This window comes from Ctenopharyngodon idella, chromosome 18 (assembly GCF_019924925.1).
Source record: "Ctenopharyngodon idella isolate HZGC_01 chromosome 18, HZGC01, whole genome shotgun sequence".
NCBI classification, from domain to species: domain Eukaryota; kingdom Metazoa; phylum Chordata; class Actinopteri; order Cypriniformes; family Xenocyprididae; genus Ctenopharyngodon; species Ctenopharyngodon idella.
Window position 1 is genome coordinate 34,324,187 of NC_067237.1, and position 19,831 is coordinate 34,344,017.

General features: G+C 43.0%; 1 protein-coding gene across 1 annotated transcript; it reads right to left on the reverse strand.

Annotated features, from left to right (window-relative positions):
* Positions 1–337: 337 nt before the first annotated feature.
* LOC127500297 (extracellular calcium-sensing receptor-like) lies at positions 338–3,576 on the reverse strand. Its single transcript, XM_051871388.1, has 6 exons — positions 3,356–3,576; positions 2,963–3,254; positions 1,902–2,690; positions 1,598–1,825; positions 1,379–1,502; positions 338–1,251 (listed from the first exon to the last, which is right to left on the reverse strand). Exons 1-6 carry the CDS (start codon positions 3,574–3,576, stop codon positions 338–340), a joined length of 2,568 nt encoding a protein of 855 aa, XP_051727348.1.
* Between the last annotated feature and the right edge of the window lie 16,255 nt (positions 3,577–19,831).

The window sequence follows — 19,831 nt, forward strand, 5'->3', positions numbered from 1 at the left end:
CACTGTGCCTAGTGCTGACCCAGCCTACAACACAGAGCCTGCCACAGCCTGTGGAGAGCAGAACTAATGGTTCAGACGGGCCTGAAATAAGTGCGGCTGTTGTGTAGCTATCATTACTTAAGATATCACATGCAAATTAACCATTTTGGTTGTCTGTCCAGGCTGTAATATTAAACCTTTCCAGTTATTACTTTTAAACTGTTTAATTACACATGTTAACTTATCTGTCGGTTACCATGTGTTAAATTCTGTAGTGAAAATCTGTTTTATTTTCTACAGCCAGGTATGGTATGTTATGGTATGTACCTTTAAAACTGTTACATGTTTATTTATGCATTCAAAGAGCTTTAGAAGAAGTTTTGCCCATCATTTGTTTCTTTGTATTGTTCTCTGGTTTTATCAAAATGATATAGCATTTTGGGGCAAAAATGCAAAATAGTAAACCAAAACTTGAAACTAAAATGGCAAATATCTCCACAGCTACTGTAAATTTTCCAGGAGAACTAACATAAGCTGGGATAAATGTGAGCCAGACGGCACAGAATATGAGCATACTGAATGTGATGAACTTGGCTTCATTAAAATTATCAGGGAGCTTTCGAGCAAGAAAAGCTAAAACAAAACACAAGATTGATAGCAGACCAGTATAACCCAGAATAGCCCAGAAACCAAGAGCTGAACCCAAGTTACATTCTAGGATAATCCTTTCTCTGTAATAGGACGAATTCATATATGGGAAAGGGGGGGATATTGTTAACCAAAGCACACATATAAACACCTGTATTAATGTTAAGGAAAAAACACTGAATCGTTGTTGTGCAGGTCCAAACCATTTCATAACATTACTTCCTGGAAGTGTAGCTCTGAAAGCCATTAACACCACTATTGTTTTCCCCAGAACACAGGAGATGCAAAGGACAAAAGTGATCCCAAACGCTGTGTGACGCAACATACAGGACCACTCAGTGGGCCGACCAATGAAAGTAAGTGAACAGAGGAAACACAGTGAGAGTGAGAAGAGCAGCAGGAAGCTCAGCTCTGAATTGTTGGCTCTGACAATGGGTGTTTCTTTGTGAAGATAAAACAGAACAGATACAAATGCCGTTAATAACACCCCAATGAAGGAAAAAATACAAAGCAACATCCCCATGATTTCTGTATAGGAAAGGAATTCAACCACTTTTAATACACATCGGTCTTTGCTTTCATTCGACCAGTACTCCAAATCACAAGGAAAGCAGTCACTAGAATCTGTGAAGGAATTTCAAGAAAATATTATTTGAATGGAAAACTGCATCATGAAATCACTTGACCAATGGACAGTATTAAATTGTATCATACTTTAATGAGGGCATGTTCTCAGCATGTACTCTTTTACCTGTGCCATTACTGATTTCTCCCTCTGCGCATGGAATGCAGTCATAACAGCAGATAGGTCGTCCTTTTTGCACAGCCTTCCTAGTTCCAGGGAAGCAGCTTTCACTGCACATGGACACAGGCAACTATAAGAAAATTTTGTTGACAATAAGTTGCCCAAATGATAATGAATTGTTAAATGCTTGTCTTCATGAAATAATTATAAGTATAATCAATATACCTTTCCAGTGTTCCCTGCCCATAGTATGTGTTCCAGATTGATTTGAAGACGTTGCCCTGAAGGAAGTGAACTGTCATAGATGCCCACATGCTTAAACTGCAGAATTCCATCCTCAACAGGCTGCCAGTTCACCAGGTCATATCTCGCCACTGGGTCACCACTTGCATCAAAGAAGATATTTTCTCCTGTTTTTATAGTGAACCTCACATCTTTCATATACTGTAACACCTTAGAGGAAAGTCCAGAAACACAATTTATTGCAGTTTGATTTTTTCTACCCTTATTTTTTTGAGCTCTTACATACCTTTTGTGGTGTGTGCAGCTCTTCTTTGCTGCTGTTGTTGGAGAATTTGAAGTCTTTTAAAATATTATGGAGTGTGTGTGCAACAGCATACACTGCAGTGTATGTCTTATGTTCTATTCGTAGCTCTGATATGTCAGTATATTCATTTTTCAGCTCTGCCAGTTTCTCTGAGCCAGTACAACTACCACTGCCGCTGGTCCTGAAAGTGCACTGAAAAGCTGTTTCCCAAAATTCTTTTAAAAGCTCATTGTTTGGCTCTTGATCAGGGTGCACATTCACTAGGAACTCTCGCAGGCCCACAAGTTTGGCATTCACTACAGCAAAACCCACAGCTCCAGAAAGGAAACTGTATTCCTTTGTTTCTGCAAGATTTCGAGATGTTATCCAAGACTCACTGCCAACCCATTGCAGCCCTGTGATGTTGTGTTCTGCAATCACTTTTACAAGGGGGATAAAATCTCCGAATGAGACAAAAGCCACCACTACCCTGGCTGTGCCCTGTCTTATCACTTCCATTGTTTTCAGAAACTGCTCTTGTGGATCAGTCCTTAATATGGCCTCTGAGTACTCGATACAAATCCCCTCTTTGTTTGCAGCCTCCTCAAATGCTGCCATGCCATTATTACCATAGTCACTGCGACTCCTGACCGTTCCAACCCAGGTCCAGCCAAAATACTTAACAAGCTGAACCAGTGCACTGCTTTGGTAATAATCACTGGGTATTGTTCTGAAGAAGGATGGATATCTTTTTCTGTTACTTAGGCATGCACATGTGGCAAAATGACTGATCTGCAAGAAAAAGAAGCAGAGTATATTAACCACATAATTTTTCAGATACCTTTTTTTCCCAGTTATTAATTTACTACTATGCAATTAATGCAAGTTTCATAAATACACTGACACAACCTATTCCATTTAAAACATTGTTTTCTATATTTACACTTATTTTCATTGGGTTAAATTTAGTTTAATATGTATATTTTTGGTTCATGTTCCAGCAGTTCATCATACTTATATGTTACTTGTTTTCATGCTTAATTAGTATAAATGAGAATTCTTACAACAGGTAAGCTGAATGGACCAACTACAGAAGCCAAGGCTATAGTGGGAGAGGATGTTGACTCTCCGACAATGGCCTGAACAGTTGGTGAGCTAGAGCAGGATGTATCACTCAAAGTCTCTTCATAGCCATTCATCAAAGCCATGCCTGCAAGGATAGTCTGATCTATAGAGTTACATCCATCATATATCTTATAGCCCAAAGAAACACCAGGCAGCAGTTGTGTACTGTTATTGATCTCCTCAATGGCAAAAATAAATGTCTGAGCAAATTTAAATTCACGCAAGTTCAACCTGTGGAATTAAAGCATCAGTCATGTGTAAAACTGCAAGCATCATCTAAGAGTCATGATGATTTTTTTTTTTTTTTTTTTCATTAATATCATCATACAGACCTGACACACGTTGTTTGCTCTGGTTTGGAAGTAAAAGGATGCATCTTTAGCAGAGCACTTCTGTGGATTGAGAAAATTGCTCCAATGTTGATGTCTCTTTCTGCAGAAAGTAAAGGGAAGTCAGGCTGTCCAAGCAGTCTACAGACTTGTTCTGAATCTGTTAAACAGATGCTGTGCACCAGCAGCAGCAGTAGCAGCAATGACAAAGTCCTCTTTGCCATGCCAGTATGTATGTAAGGCAGGAAGCTCTGAGGTAGAACTGGGACAGTGCTGCATTTTATTGTATCTTAAAATCCCCTTTGGGATTGGCATTTACATGCTTTATTACAAACGAAACAGCAGTCTCGGAAAAGTCTTTCTCGAAAGTCTTTCAAATGTCTCTAAATACAAGATATAATTTTGGACAATTTGGACAAGTTCTGAAAAGGATATTCAAACCTAAACAAGATGTATATATATATATATATATATATATATATATATATATATATATATTATGGCATGCTGTTCAGGAAATTATAGTATTTATAATATGATTGGTTGTATATATGGAATGAAACTTGAATATATGGAATGAAACTCGAATATATTGAATGAAAGTCTGAATATATGGAATGAAACTTATATTAAATGAAAACTGACGTCATCAAAGCGCCATCTTGTGTTTTTCATTTGTGAATGTTCAGATGTCAAACCAGCTAAGATTGTAGATAGGAGATGCTGTCGGTGGTCCCTGTGAGGTCGAGGTGAAAGGCATGTTTCTTTCTGTTGCCGGACAAGCAGGAACTTGTTGGCCTGTGAAGTTTACTGCATTAAGTCTACCGCGATTAAATAGCGAACGGATTTCTTCATCGTTAGAAACGTATTGAGTCTGGTTGCCAATATTTTGGCCCGTACAGGCATTCGCCAGTGTATTTATTAATTCTTTGTTACTTGAAATTGTTGCTAATAGATTTCACGCAGACTCACTTATAGTTCAACATCTGAACAATCACAAATGAAAAACACAAGATGGCGCTTTGATAACGTCAGTTTTCATTTAATATAAGTTTCATTCCATATATTCAGACTTTCATTCAATATATTCAAATTCAAGTTTCATTCCATCTATTCAGACTTCCATTCCATATATTCAGACTTTCATTCCATGTATTCAGACTTTCATTCCATATATTCAGACTTTCATTCCATATATTCAAGTTTCATTCCATATATTCAGACTTTCATTCAATATATTCAAGTTTCATTCCATATATTCAGATTTTCATTCAATATATTCAAGTTTCATTCCATATATTCAGACTTTCATTCCATGTATTCAGACTTTCATTCCATATATTCAGACTTTCATTCAATAAATTCGCTTCATTCCATATATTCAAGTTTCATTTGATATATTCTATATATATATATATATATATATATATATATAACATCTCCATCAAGAGATGCATTTTTTTTTTTTTTTTTTTGCATAATTTTTTTGTCAAAGTCTTGTATTGACAATGCAAGAGTCAAGCACTCTGTAAAGTCTACTCCAGCACATCCCAAAGACTTTCAGCTACACTTACAATTTGAGCCTGATGAATATTGACATATTGATCCTGCAATATGGCCATGATATGTCTTCCTACATGGTTGTTTAAGAAATTAAATGCTACACACTCCATCAATTAGGGTTAGAAGAACTGTTGCCAAATGTTAACATGCTAGAAACATAATAATCACTGCAATAATAATCCAGTCATAGACTCTCCCACCACTTCTACTCTGAGTGTTTCTCTGCTCAGTACCCGTGCACCCAGTACTTAATCGTCCCAGGTCTCCTTCACTCCGGCGCTGACACACCACGGACCGTGGGTGCTTCAGCAGCAAAAGGTGCAAGCAAGGCCCCCTCTGCTACCGCCCGTCTTCGAGAGTCATCTGCCATCTGCTTCAGTTACCCGGACCTTCGCGAGGCGGAACACGATGCTGTTGTCATCGGTGACTCATTAGGCATGTCTATGCTACCTCAGCTAAAGGTAAGGTGCACAGTCATTGTTTTCTTGGTGCTCATGTTCTCAATGTCACTGCGCAGGTACCTATGATCCTGAAGGGTAACGAGAGCATCGGAGCGGTTGTGCTGCATGTGGGGGTGAGCGACATCAGGCTGCGGCAGATGGAAGTTCTGAAGAAGGACTTTGAGAGCCTGATTGAGGATCATTGTGTCTGGACCGCTTCCCACGTACCGAAGAGAACATTAAAGGTTCAGTAGATTATTTGCTCTAAATAAATGGTTAATGTCATGGTGTAAGGAACAGGAAGTTCTCTTTGTAAATAATTAGAATCTTTTTTCTGGGAGCGACCTAGGCTCTTCCGTGCTGATGGCCAGCACCCCAGTAGAATCGGGGTGGATCTTCTTTCTGACAACATCTCCAAGCCACTACGCACCGTATGCCTAGTAAGTCAAACCTCAAATCACAGTCTTTGCTCTTCTACCAAATTAATTGATAGTACTGCATGCGTAGTTCATTCTATAGAGACTGTGTATGTTCCCTGAATAGTAAGGTCAAATAATAACCTCCTTTTAGGGTCAAGCAAAACGTCACTTAATTATACACTAGATTTAATTATATCTCATGGAACCAATCTTACTGATATGGACTTTATACAGCAAAGTGATGATGTCACTGATCACTACATTATAACGTGCATACTGCTTACCACTGATATTTGTCATATCACTCCGCATTATCGACCAGGTTGAACAATTATCCCAACCACTGGTTGGGATAATTGTTCAACCTGTTCGATAATGCAGAACACAACCAACAACCAACCTGCCTGATCTGTCTCAACTGCTCAGGGTTCCAATAAACACAAATGAACTAGCAGTACTATCTTCTGTAATACATTAGACACTGTTGCACCCATCAGACTGTCACACCCATAAATAAAGGTTAAAAAGAAAAGTACTGCATCATGATACAACAGTATTACTTAAAATATCAATAGAGAAGCTTGTAATCTAGAGTGTAAATGGAAAGAAACTCATTTAGAGGTCTTTAGAATTGCATTGAAAGACAGCATAATCTGCTATAACATGACCTGATATAAAAAGCAGCCAGGGCCAAGCATTATCGCAAACTTATAGCAAATAACCAAAACAATCCAAGGTTCTATTTAACTCTTTCACACATAAGTTTAAAATATTCTAGCTGACCCCACAGCATGAGTTTTTCAAGGCAATCATTATTTATAATAATATAATTTATATCGCTTTATCGTTTCCATGGTGACGCATCATTGCTTGTCATGTGACATAATAGTGCTGTATGACTGATGATCTGCTTTTTTATTCGAAATTTTCACAAATTTGTTAACCATAGCATGAAATATATAATATTTCGATTGTCAAATATGTGCAAGTGGATTTATTTTGTTACACACGAAAAGCACATTTGAATTTAGCAGTTGATCACGTGATACACTGAACATTCTAATCACATTGTAAACTCCAGGGACCAGCCTAGACTGACACTGTTGTGATCGTACACCTCAAAGTGTTAATAAAGTCGCTAGACTAACAAATAAACATACATCACCTAAACTGAATATTCCATCATAGTTTAGTAGTCATTTTATGGTTTAGTAGTAATTTTATGAATTTCTTCACAGAGAAAATTGAAATTATCAGAAATACAATTGTAAATGTACTACCTTTGAAAGTGTTTTATTATTCAGCCTCTATTACCACCCCTAAAGAACAAATACAGTCCTTTACAACTATATGTCACAGTCGTCAGTCACTTGCCCAGTCACAAGCCTCAGTCACCATCCCAGTCACCACAGAACTAAATTTCCCAGCATCCCTTCTGATCCCCACCTGCACTCAGTAAGCTATCATCCATAGCATCGCCAGCAGCCATATCACCCTGTAGCCCAAGACTGGTTGCCCACTGAAGCTAAGCAGGACTGAGCCTGGTTAGTACCTGGATGGGAGACCTCCTGGGAAAACTAGGTTGCTGCTGGAAGAGGTGTTAGTGAGGCCAGCAAGGGGTGCTCACCCTGTGGTCTGTGTGTGTCCTAACACCCCAGTATAGTGATGGGGACACTATACTGTCAAAAAGCACCGTCTTTCGGATGAGACGTTAAACCGAGGTCCCGTCTCTCTGTGGTCATTAAAAATCCCAGGATGTCCTTCGGAAAAAGGGCCTACCTGTAGCAGAAGACCCTCTTCTCAATATTATTAACTCTCTCTGTGTCTAGGTCAGTGGTGTGCAGTGGTGTTTTAAAATGAGGATGCAACGTCTTCATTTATGTCCCTGTTACACAATTTTCCTGGATAAGTTAGCATTACATAAAAAGAGAGACCAAATAAAATTCTATTTTGTATTTTTACACTATGTAATGTTCTATTTACTAAAACCAAGTATAAATTTCATCAAGTTAGTGTTCTTACGCATTCTTACATTTACTCCAAAATAATAACTAAAGGCAGTAACAATTTAAACAATATATTATTTATAAATTAATTCAGCTTTTCTTTTTAATAGTCAATTTATTTTCAGCAGTCATCAAGCTTGTACACACTGGTCACTAACAGACCAGTGCATAAAGGTACATCTTTATGCACTAAGGTACATAAAGATGTACCTTTAATTTCACCACGCTGATTGCTCACTAAAAAACCCTGCAGTCATCATGTTTTCAGGCCATTTCGAGTTTGATTTTGACATGAAATAAAGCAGTGACATCTAAGTGACAGTTATTTACTTACTTTTTAATTAGCCTTCCCATTAACGCCATCACTGTCTTCATTCAGGCCGATTCGACGAGAACGCGCACGAAAACAAGAGGCAGGATTTATCGCACGAACCAATCATGTCCAATCACGACCGATTAAATCCAATCATAGCGCGATGGAGACATTGCCTTCTCTCATGTGACTTTCCCCCATGCATTCTCACTTACCCCCCACTAAACCCACCGCACGCTTAGGGGGCTCTGCTTCTATGAGAGGGAGGCAGAGAGACGCGGACTCCCCGCTGTAACTTCATCTGCGTGTGTCGCTGTTTGACAGTGTTTCTTTAGAAAAACAAGTGACTTTTACACTTTTTAAATGTCAAATTTTGTAACATTTGCGTTGTTTTATTTTTGTAATATCGATTATTTTCTCATTCAGTTTTTTTGCCTCCTCGGAGGAAATGCCCCTAGTCTAGGTATGTTCCAAAACCGTTTAAGCTGGCATATATTAAGCCTCTCATTTAGAAACCACAACTAGAGCCGAATGAATTGGCAAAATGCAGACCCATTTCAAATCTTCTGTTTATGTCTAAAATACTAGAAAAAGTTGTGTCCTTTCAATTGTGCTCCTTCCTGCAAAAAAAAAAAAAAAGACATCTATGAAAAAATCATAGCACAGAAACTGCACTTGTTAAAATCACAAATGACTTCTAGCTTCTGACGAAGGATATATTTCAATACAAGTTTTACTTGATCTTAGTGCTGCGTTTGACACTATAAATCATAACATAAACTTCAACTACAGATTTACACTGGTATTCAGGGACAAACATTAAGGCGGTTTAGATCATACCTATCAGACAAAAAAATAAAAAAAATTACATCAGTAAATTATGGAGTGCCACAAGGATATGTACCCCCTGTTATTTTCAATACACATGCTGCCACTTGGCAATATATTAGAAAACATGGAATTAGTTTCCACTGCTATGCTGATGATACTCAGTTATATATTTCATCACAACCAGATGAAATCTCTAAATTATCCAAGTTGACAGAGTGTGTTAAAGATATTAAATATTGAATGACCAGTACTTTTATTTTATTAAATTTGGATAAGACTGGGGTTTTATTTATTGGACCAGAAACCCCCACACAGAATCTCTTAGAATACAATTTGCAACTAGAAGTATGTACTGTTATGTCATCCTCTACAGTTAAAGACCTGGGTGTTATATTAGCAACTTAACTTTCGAAAATCATATCTCATACAGTATGTTTTAAAAACAACTTTCTTCCACCTCAGAAACATTGCTTAGCTAAGAAACGTTATCTGTTCCCTTTCAGTCGGTCACGTTCGACGTACGTCAGTAGTGACCGACGAATTGGGGATATCGCTAGAGAGCCCTATCAGCTTCGAGTGAACTACAACAGGCCAATGGAGTTGGCGTGCGATATTTGCATAATGCGCACCGCCCCCGCCAGGTGGTATAAATAGGGGAGCAGATGCAATCGCACTCTGTCTTTCGCTTCGGAGCCATCTAGTGTGTTTCCAGCCTCAGACTTCAGTGAATTCTCAAGCTAAAAAAGAAAGGAAAATTTCTTCTTCTTGTGTTGGTGTGACGGCACTTCAGCGAGGTCGCGAGCTTCCCGAGGAGCCTGAGCTTAAAGCTCTCAACTGCTGTTTTTACAGCACACAATTTCCAATTCCCAGCATTGTGTCTGTTGCGATTTGGGCCGGTTCCTCCGTTGTGTTCGGGGAGTGGTGTACCCGAACACATCGTGACACTCCCTGTGTGCTTCAGCACAAGAGAGCTGAATTTTTCCCCTCCTAAAAGAGCTTCACAGACGAACCCTGCGTCTTTTTCAAGATGTCATTTCGTCTGTGCGTTACTGGATGCGGTCGTTCATTGGTCCCCGCTGACGGCCACAATCGCTGCATCACGTGCCTGGGCGTTCAGCACGCTGAAGCAGCTTTTGTGGATAGTTCATGTTCTCACTGTGGGAACATGACTATTGCAGTGTTGAGATCGAGACTCTCGTTCCTTGGTTCTCAGGGAGCGGGGGTCCCCTCCCCTATGCCCCGTGCCGCCGTTTTCTCTCTCCCACCCCCGGAGGAGGGCCGGGGGGAATTTGTGAAATTGTCTGTCCCGCCGCTGGCTCTCCGGAGTCCAGCGGTACCCACTTCATCACAAAAAGAGCAGTTTCCCAATCCTCCAGGTCACAAGAGACTGTGGCTGTCAGCGCGCGAGGCTCCGCCTTGCCACTCGCAGCCCACTCTCACTTCGCCAGCAGGTCCCAGTGTGTTGGTCGAGGCCGCCCCCCAGCCGTCTCCCATTCACACTGTCACCTCGCAGAGTCTGACCCCACTGCGGGCCGCTGCGCCGTCCGAGTCGGGTTCCAGCACTCTGCTGCGCTGCCCCACCCCCGGTGCGTCTGTGGTCCCGCTGGCTCGGTGTCTGGAAGCCTGGATAGCGCTCCCCAGCCCGTCCCGCTGGCTCATTCGCACTATCAGACTCGGCTATGCGATTCAGTTCGCCCGGCGTCCCCCGGTCTTCAGGGGTGTCCACTACACTCAGGTGTCCCTGGACAATGCACCTGTTCTCCGGGCGGAGATTGCTGTCCTCCTGGCGAAGGATGCAATCGAGCCGGTCCCTCCAGCCGATATGAAGTCAGGGTTCTACAGCCCCTACTTCATTGTACCAAAGAAGGGCGGTGGGCTATGGCCAATCCTGGATCTGCGTGTCCTGAACCGGTCCCTTCACAGGCTGCCGTTCAAGATGCTTACGCAGAAGCGCATTTTTCGAATGCGTCCGTCCCCAGGATTGGTTTGCAGCGATCGACCTGAAGGACGCGTACTTTCATGTCTCGATTCTGCCTCGTCACAGACCCTTCCTACGGTTTGCGTTCGAGGGTCGGGCATATCAGTACAAAGTCCTACCCTTCGGGCTGGCCCTGTCGCCCCGCGTCTTCACGAAGGTTGCGGAGGCGGCCATTGTTCCGCTCAAGGAACAGGGCGTTCGCATTCTCAACTACCTCGACGACTGGCTCATCCTGGCCAGCTCGCGGGAGCAGTTGTGCGAACACAGGGACATGGTGTTAGCTCACCTCAGTCGGTTGGGTCTTCGGGTCAACTGGGACAAGAGCAAACTCTCCCCCGGGCAGAGGATCTCTTATCTCGGTATGGAACTGGATTCGGTCGCCCGGACTGCGCGCCTCACCGAGGAGCGCGTCCAGTCAGTGTTGACCTGCCTGAGTACGCTCAAGCGCAGGACAGCGGCCCCACTGAAACTCTTTCAGAGGCTCCTGGGGCATATGGCGTCCGCAGCCGCAGTCACGCCGCTCGGATTGCTTCATATGAGGCCGCTTCAACACTGGCTCCGCGGCCGGATCCCGAGATGGGCGTGGCAGCGGGGTACGTTCCATGTCCCCGTGACACCGAACTGCCGTCGCACCCTCACCAAGTGGTCGGACCCTTCGTTCCTGCGGGCTGGAGTTCCCCTCGAACAAGTGTCCAGGCATGCTGTGGTCCACACAGATGCCTCTGCCACAGGGTGGGGGGCCACGTACAACGGGCATGCAGCGTCGGGTCTGTGGACGGGGCCCCAACTGCATTGGCATATCAATTGCCTCGAGTTGCTAGCAGTACGTCTTGCACTGGGCCGCTTCCAGGAGCTGTTGTCAGACAAGCACGTACTGGTCCGCTCGGACAGCACTGCGGCCGTTGCGTACATCAACCATCAGGGTGGTCTACGCTCCCGCCGTATGTCGCAACTCGCCCGCCATCTCTTGCTATGGAGTCAGAAGCATCTGAGGTCGCTTCGTGCCATTCACGTCCCAGGCGTGCTCAACCGTGCAGCCGACGAGCTCTCACGGCAGCCTCCGCTTCCGGGCGAATGGCGGCTCCATCCCCAGGTGGTCCAGCTGATCTGGCAGCGCTTCGGCGAGGCACAGATAGATCTGTTCGCCTCCCCGGAGACTGCCCACTGCCAGTTGTTCTATTCCCTGACCAGCGGCACGCTCGGCACGGATGCCCTGGCAATCAGCTGGCCCCGGGGCCTACGCAAATATGCGTTTCCCCCAGTGAGCCTTCTCGCACAGCTCTTGTGCAAAGTCAGGGAGGACGAGGAGCAGGTCTTGTTAGTGGCTCCATATTGGCCCACTCGGACCTGGTTCTCGGACCTCACGCTCCTCGCGACAGCACCTCCCTGGCCCATTCCTCTGAGGAAGGACCTCCTGACTCAGAGACGGGGCACCCTCTGGCACCCGCGTCCCGACCTGTGGAAACTCCATGTGTGGTCCCTGGACGGGACGCGGAGGTTCTGAGTGATCTCCCGCAAGCGGTCGCAGACACCATCACTTCCGCTAGAGCTCCTTCTACTAGGAACCTCTATGCGCTGAAGTGGAACCTATTCGTCGAATGGTGTTCCTCTCAACCAGAGCGAGAGGACCCCCGATCATGTTCGGTCAGAACCGTGCTTTCCTTTCTGCAAGAGGGCCTGGAGCGAAGGCTGTCTCCCTCCACCCTCAAGGTGTATGTTGCCGCTATCGCCGCACATCACTATGCAGTTGATGGTAAATCGCTAGGGAAGCACGATCTGATCGTCAGGTTCTTGAGGGGGGCGAGGAGACTGAATCCTCCCCGGCCCCCCTCTGTACCCTCTTGGGATCTGACCCTGGTTCTTACATCTCTCCGGGGTCGTCCCTTCGAGCCTTTGCAATCAGTCGAGTTAAAAGTACTGTCCCTAAAGACCGTCCTCCTGGTTGCATTGGCCTCGCTCAAGAGGGTAGGGGACCTGCACGCATTTTCGGTTGACGAATCGTGCCTGGAATTCGGGCCCGGTGACTCTCACGTTATCCTGAGACCCCGGCCTGGATATGTGCCCAAGGTTCCTACCACTCCCTTTCGAGATCAGGTAGTGAACCTGCAAGCGCTGCCTTCGGAGGAGGCAGACCCAGCCCTAGCTTTGCTCTGTCCCGTCCGCGCTCTGCGCCTGTACGTGGACAGAACGCAAAGCTTCAGGACCTCAGATCAGCTCTTTGTCTGTTACGGAGGCCAGCAGAAGGGAAAGGCTGTCTCCAAGCAGAGGATGGCCCACTGGATAGTGGATGCCATCGCCCTGGCGTATGAGTCCCAGGGCGTGCCTTGCCCGCTCAGGTTGAGAGCCCACTCCACCAGAGGAGTGGCCTCTTCCTGGGCGCTGGCGCACGGCGCCTCGCTGACAGATATCTGTAGAGCTGCGGGCTGGGCGACACCTAACACGTTCGCTAGATTCTATAGCCTTCGTGTAGAACCGGTATCTTCCCGTGTACTCGCTTCCACCAGCCGGTAGACGCGAAGAGCCCGTTCTAGTGTCGGCTTGCAATGCCACTCCCGCCCCCTGGGCCGGATACGTGCATCCTTTTTACTCCAGTCGAGTTCCCCGCTTGGCGAACCCTGTCGAGTTCCTCCGCCTCCCCCTTCGGCTCGGACATTGCGGAGTGTCTGATGCCAGGCCAACCTCCGTCACCGACGTTGACGTTTGGCTGGGTTCCACATGTCGTGACCCCTCCACGTGAGCGGTCCCATGTGTGTATTTGTCCACGGTCAACTCCCTACGGCGAGCCCGTGTCTTTCCCTAGCAGAGCCAGCTCTGCTGTCACCTGTCAGATGAGTCTCCCCCTACCCAGGTGGAGCCATCCCAGGGACTCCATATGCGTACTGCCCACGGCCAGTCCATATGTGTACTCTCCACGTAAATTCCTCCCCTACGGGTGGGTAGTGGTCTCCGCAGCGTCCCCTACGGGTTCGCTTCCCCAGTGTAGTCTAGTTTACTTAGTGGGTATATCGGAACAGCAGTAGACTCTCTCGGCGTAAGCTCGCCCCCTTCCCCGTCCCACTGGTGCGCCGGGTGGCTAGAGCTTGCGCTGGGCACTGGAAGGGGTTCATACTGTGGCGCTTTATTTGGGATCCCAATTCGTCGGTCACTACTGACGTACGTCGAACGTGACCGACTGAAAGGGAACGTCTCGGTTACGTATGTAACCCTCGTTCCCTGAAGGAGGGAACGGAGACGTACGTCCCGTCGCCACAGTTGCTGTACCCTCGCTGTAGTGCGGACTAGATTGTCTCCTCAGCGAAAAACAGAGTGCGATTGCATCTGCTACCCTATTTATACCACCTGGCGGGGGCGGTGCGCATTATGCAAATATCGCACGCCAACTCCATTGGCCTGTTGTAGTTCACTCGAAGCTGATAGGGCTCTCTAGCGATATCCCCAATTCGTCGGTCATTACTGACGTACGTCTCCGTTCCCTCCTTCAGGGAACGAGGGTTACATACGTAACCGAGACGTTTCTGACGCAGAAAAGCTAGTCCATGCATTCATGACCTCTAGACTGGATTAACCCTCTGGGGTCTGAGGCTGATTTGGGGTCCTGGAGTAGGCTACAATAATATGTGAGCAACAAGTATGTACACGTTTGTATTTTTGAGAGAATTACGTATATGCGTGGTTTTTGGAGAAAAAAAAGTCACTGAAATAAGGCCTCAAAACACAAATTAAACATTTTTTTACAAGACTATTGGGAACTGTATATTTTTGTTATGAACAACAGTTAAGATGGCATTCCAGGGACCAGTTTACGACAGGGCCCCTCTCTAACTGCTGGTGTGTAAGAAGATGTGCCACACTGTGATTGGATCTTTGGTGAATGAACATAAACAAATGTTCAGCAACATCAGATAAGATGTTAGGACAACTGCCAGACACCTCTTCCAGAGCAGGAAGGGGGACCTTCTGCACCCACCAAAACCAAGGAGAGGACTTTTCATTGGACGACACATTGACTCTAACCACCAAACTCATTCCTAAGGTTTAGGCAAGGACTGCCATAAAAATTCCTTCAGGACCCCCTGGAGGGAGCAGCAGTGACTGAAATAAAGAGAGGTCAAAGGAGACATTAACAGACACTCCACGTCCTGAGTTTCTGACCTGATGAGGAAAGAGACCACAAGACAGTTAAGGTTAAGCTTTTGCGAGCAAAACCTTTTAAATTGCTTCCAGCTGCATTCTAGCTGCAAAAAGGGCCCCAGCATTGAGGGACTTCATCTGACCCTTATGGCTCCTACAGCAGCACAGCCCAGTCCGCAAAGGACCTCTGCATTGGCAGACATTGCCTGTGCCACACAGCTCCTCAGCGACGCAGCCAGCCTGCAAAGGAACCTGTGAAGATTCATCTGACCCAGCTGCCCAGTCTATCCTAAAGGACCGTCTTGGCGCAACCGAAGTTCAGCATCCTCCAGCCCAACATGGCACGACTACTGGATCGCAGCTCTACACCTTTCCACTGCACGCAGCCTGCATCACCAGTGTAAGACGTCTCTGCTACCGGATTGATCACCCGACTGTGCGGAACGTAAATATAAACTTACCAAACCTCTTTCTAGAGACCTTGGCATTAGTTTATACATGCAGCAAATGTTTTTCTGACCTGTTTAGATAACAGTTACTTGAGGTCAGCTTGTTACAAATAATAGGGATATTATTTGTTGAATGATAAATAAGCAATTATTTATCACCATTTTACCAGAGCCATTAGGTGGCTTCCATAAGAAGCATTCAACAGCATTGCATTTATCCATTCTGTGTTCACTTCATTTGTTTCTTTGATTTAATTCAGTATTCTCCTTTGATTATTATTTTACTATCTTTTAGAAGTGCATATTCATTATTTCATTATTAATCATTGTGGTATTTACTCTTGCATGTCTATTGTTAATAAATTTCATTGATTTTATTATAACTGTGTCTTCCTTGTGTTGATGATCAAAGACTCTACTAGTTGGCCAGAAATCTCACAAATCCTTCAGATAAATCAGTTGACCGACTCCCTCCAGTTTATATTAATTCTGAATTATTGAACAGCTCTTTTGGAGTGTTCTTAAATTGTTAAGATAGTATTCTTAACTGGTGCCCAGTATTACAAAAGGGGGGAGGGGTCATCTGATACACTCATAACCACACCTTAAGTGACACGTGATCAAAAATCACTACATTGTAGTCCAGAGTTTTTGCTTCAGAATGATGTAAAATTCATTCTGTCTACTTGGACACATAAAACAATGTATTGATTTTAAATTTCTAAGACGCTTTTTGTTTAGACAGGCTATATGCGGGGAGGCATGAATCTTCATGAATAATGCTGTGATTCACACCTGAGGAGATTAAGACCCTGCCCCTAATGAGCCGCATAATGAGCCATTCAGTCAGGAATGTGACTGAGTGAACTAAGAAAGAATACAATGACAAAAGAAATATTTCATTTTTTGTTTGTAGTTTATTTAGAATATAGTTAACTATATAAATGAGAGTCAAAGACACATTTTGAGTATACAGTTATACCTGGAAATAAATCTTGTTCAAAGATATATGCGAACATCACTTGCCTGGCATTTGGTGTTTCTGCACTGGAGAAAAACAAAAAACAAAAACAAACAAACAAAAAAAGTTCCAGTCAGTGATCTCAGTATCATATGCATGCAGTCCAATGTGTGCCAATATCTGGTCACTATGTTTCTTAAATCTGTGAGATAAAAGAAAAAAAAAAAAAAAAAAAAAAAAACTGTGAGTATGCTGATAACAGGATCATATCAGCTATTGTATTAACATTCATATAATATAATATCCACTCTTAAAAGAAAACATGATTTTTGTGATCTCATGCATGCACGTATTATTGCACATCATGTGAAGAAAATTTTGTATAGGCCTATTACATTTTAATTTACAGTACCGGTCAAAAGATTGGACACATATTACTGTTTTTAATGTTTTTGAAAGAAGTCTCATGCTCATCAAGCCTGCATTTATTTGATCAAAAATACAGAAAAAAACAAACTAAAAAAAAACAAAAACAAAACAGCAATAGTGTGAAATATTATTACAGTTTAAAATAATGGTTTTCTATTTTAATATACTTTAAAATATAATGTATTTCTGTGATGCAAAGCGCAAAGCGCATTGGTAAGAAAAAAAACGAGGTTGTATTGCCGGAGTGTTAAACTGTTTATTCGGAATCTCTGTTCATAAATTATAGTATACGTTTTTGTCTTTGGCATGACATCTCCTAAATATTTCATATTTTTAGTTTTCCACTTAAAAATCTGTATCCTGAGTTCCACCCAAAATGTTCAAGGCATGACATAAGTTTAGGTAAACTGGAGTCTGGGTCGGAGAATATCATCTGCATATAAACATATTTTGTGTTCACTTCCTTTAAATTGGAATCCTGGTATTTCTACATCTTCCCTAATTGATTGAGCAAGTGGCTCTATGAATAGTGCAAAAAGTATGGGACTTAAGGGGCATCAATTCAATTCAATTTAATTCACATTTATTTGTATAGTGCTTTTCACAATATATATCATTTCAAAGCAGCTTTACAGAGAGTGCATGTCATCATTACAATTTAGAGAATGCAGTTAGCTAATAATGTAATAATTTAGGCAATTAATTTACAATCACTGTTAGCAAATTAATTGAAGGTAGAAGCAAAGAGCTCCTGGAAAAATGAATTACATGTTAACAATAATTAGGATATATAGAAATTTGTGAATGTGCGTGTTGATCCAGATGTTGTGTCTTCTGAAGTCCTCGCAGGAGTTGGCGCCGTCTCTTCAAAAGTGTTGGTCATCTGAGGTCTTCTTAAGAGGCTGAAACCAAACTGGGGCGTCCCGAGGTAAAGTGGAAAAGCAAATGGAGAATAATTAGCATAGCTGCTGTTCATAACATTAAGCAAAGATAGTCATGTGCAATTGATCTGATATGAGATTCATTATGTGAATGCTTGGCTAAAGAGATGCGTTTTTAATCTAGATTTAAACTGGGTGAGCGAGTCTGAGTCCCGAACATTATCAGGAAGGCTATTCCAGAGTTTAGGAGCCAAATGTGAAAACGCTCTCCCTCCTTTAGAGGACTTAGCTATCCTAGGTACAACCAGAAGTCCAGAGTTTTGTGATCTTAAAGAGTGTGAAGGATTGTAGGGCGATAGAAGATCGGTTAAGTACGCAGGAGCTAAACCATTTAGAGCCTTGTAGGTCATTAGCAGTACTTTATAATCGATACGAAACTTAATAGGTAACCAGTGAAGAGATGATAAAATTGGTGTTATATGATCATATTTTCTTGACCTGGTAAGAACTCTAGCAGCTGCATTTTGTACTAATTGTAGCTTGTTTATTGAGGAAGCAGGACAACCAGCTAATAATGCATTACAGTAATCTAGTCTAGACATCATGAAAGCATGAACTAACTTTTCTGCATCAGAAACAAATAACATATTCCGTATCTTAGCAATGTTTCTGAGGTGGAAGAAGGCTGTTTTTATAAAATATGAGATGTGATTTTCAAAGGACAAGTTGCTGTCTAATATAACACCCAGGTCTTTAACTGTTGAGGATCCTTCTAAATGCAGATTGTAGTCTGAGAGATTCTGTGTACAGGTTTTTGGCCCAATAAGTAATACTTCAGTCTTATCTGAATTTAATAGAAGAAAATTACTAGTCATCCAATGTTTTACTTCTTTAACACACTCTGTCAGATTGGATAATTTAGAGTTTTCATGTTTTTTGTGTGTAGCTCAATTGGTAGAGCACTGCAAAATACAACAATATGCAATCATGTGATCATGCGATCGTGGGTTTGATCCCAGGGAACGCATGTGCTCATAAAGTGTATATGCACTATAAATCACTAAGGGTAGATTTAGTGTTGGGGTAGGTGTAGTCTTTAATAATAATAAAAAAAAAAAGAGTTGCTAAATGGAAATAGGACACATGGCGGGTAAGGGACCGTGTAAAAAGTCCACACACTGCATTTAAATGAACACGCATTTTGATTGATTACGACGGTCATACGTCAATAAATAAAGTTCAGGCTTGGGTAAAGTGACGGAATGAGATGGATCATGTAACAGGAAGATCTGCAAATGATGTGTAACATATTTACAAGTGATGAATAGTTTACACTTTAGATTAGGGCAGCGTTTCTCAAAGTGTGGGGCGCGCCCCACTGGTGGGGAATAGAGACATGACAAGTGGGGTGCGACAAAACGAGAGGAAATTTGGTCACTTTTGTGCCCATCTCTATTAAACTTTTAAACGGTACGGTCCCACATATAGGATTTAGAACATTCAGAGACGTCACTTAACTGCCAGATTCAAACTGTGCTTTCGTGCTTTGGCTGGCGCTGAGCCAGAGACGGACGAGCTCATCAGCGCTTGCAGCACTCATCTCAGCTATGCAGTGTTTTCAATAACATAATGTTTATTTTAGGTTTCAGACATTTAAATATACATAAGTACTGGTAAAACAATACATTTAGATTTTGTAAAGTAAACACTGATGTCTATGGAAGCAGCAATAACAATCAATTCTATAATCTGCCGACGTGTTTTATTCATTTTAGATACACATAGTGTAAGTAACTATAAAGTTTACTATTTTCTCCCAGATCACTGGCCACTTACATGAATTTCGGGAGAAATTGATGAATTCACGTGCTGTATCTGACAGGACTCTCTGAACAGCTGCGCAAACAAACATGGCGGCGCCCATCTTGCGTTATAGATCAAGATAATTTATTAACGAGAAAGCACACTCACTTACACATATAAGAGAATCAGAATATCAGATAGTTGATGACATGGTAAGCAAGTTTGTGAATATTTTGAATAAAAAAGGAGAAACAAAATAAAAGCGTTACATCTGT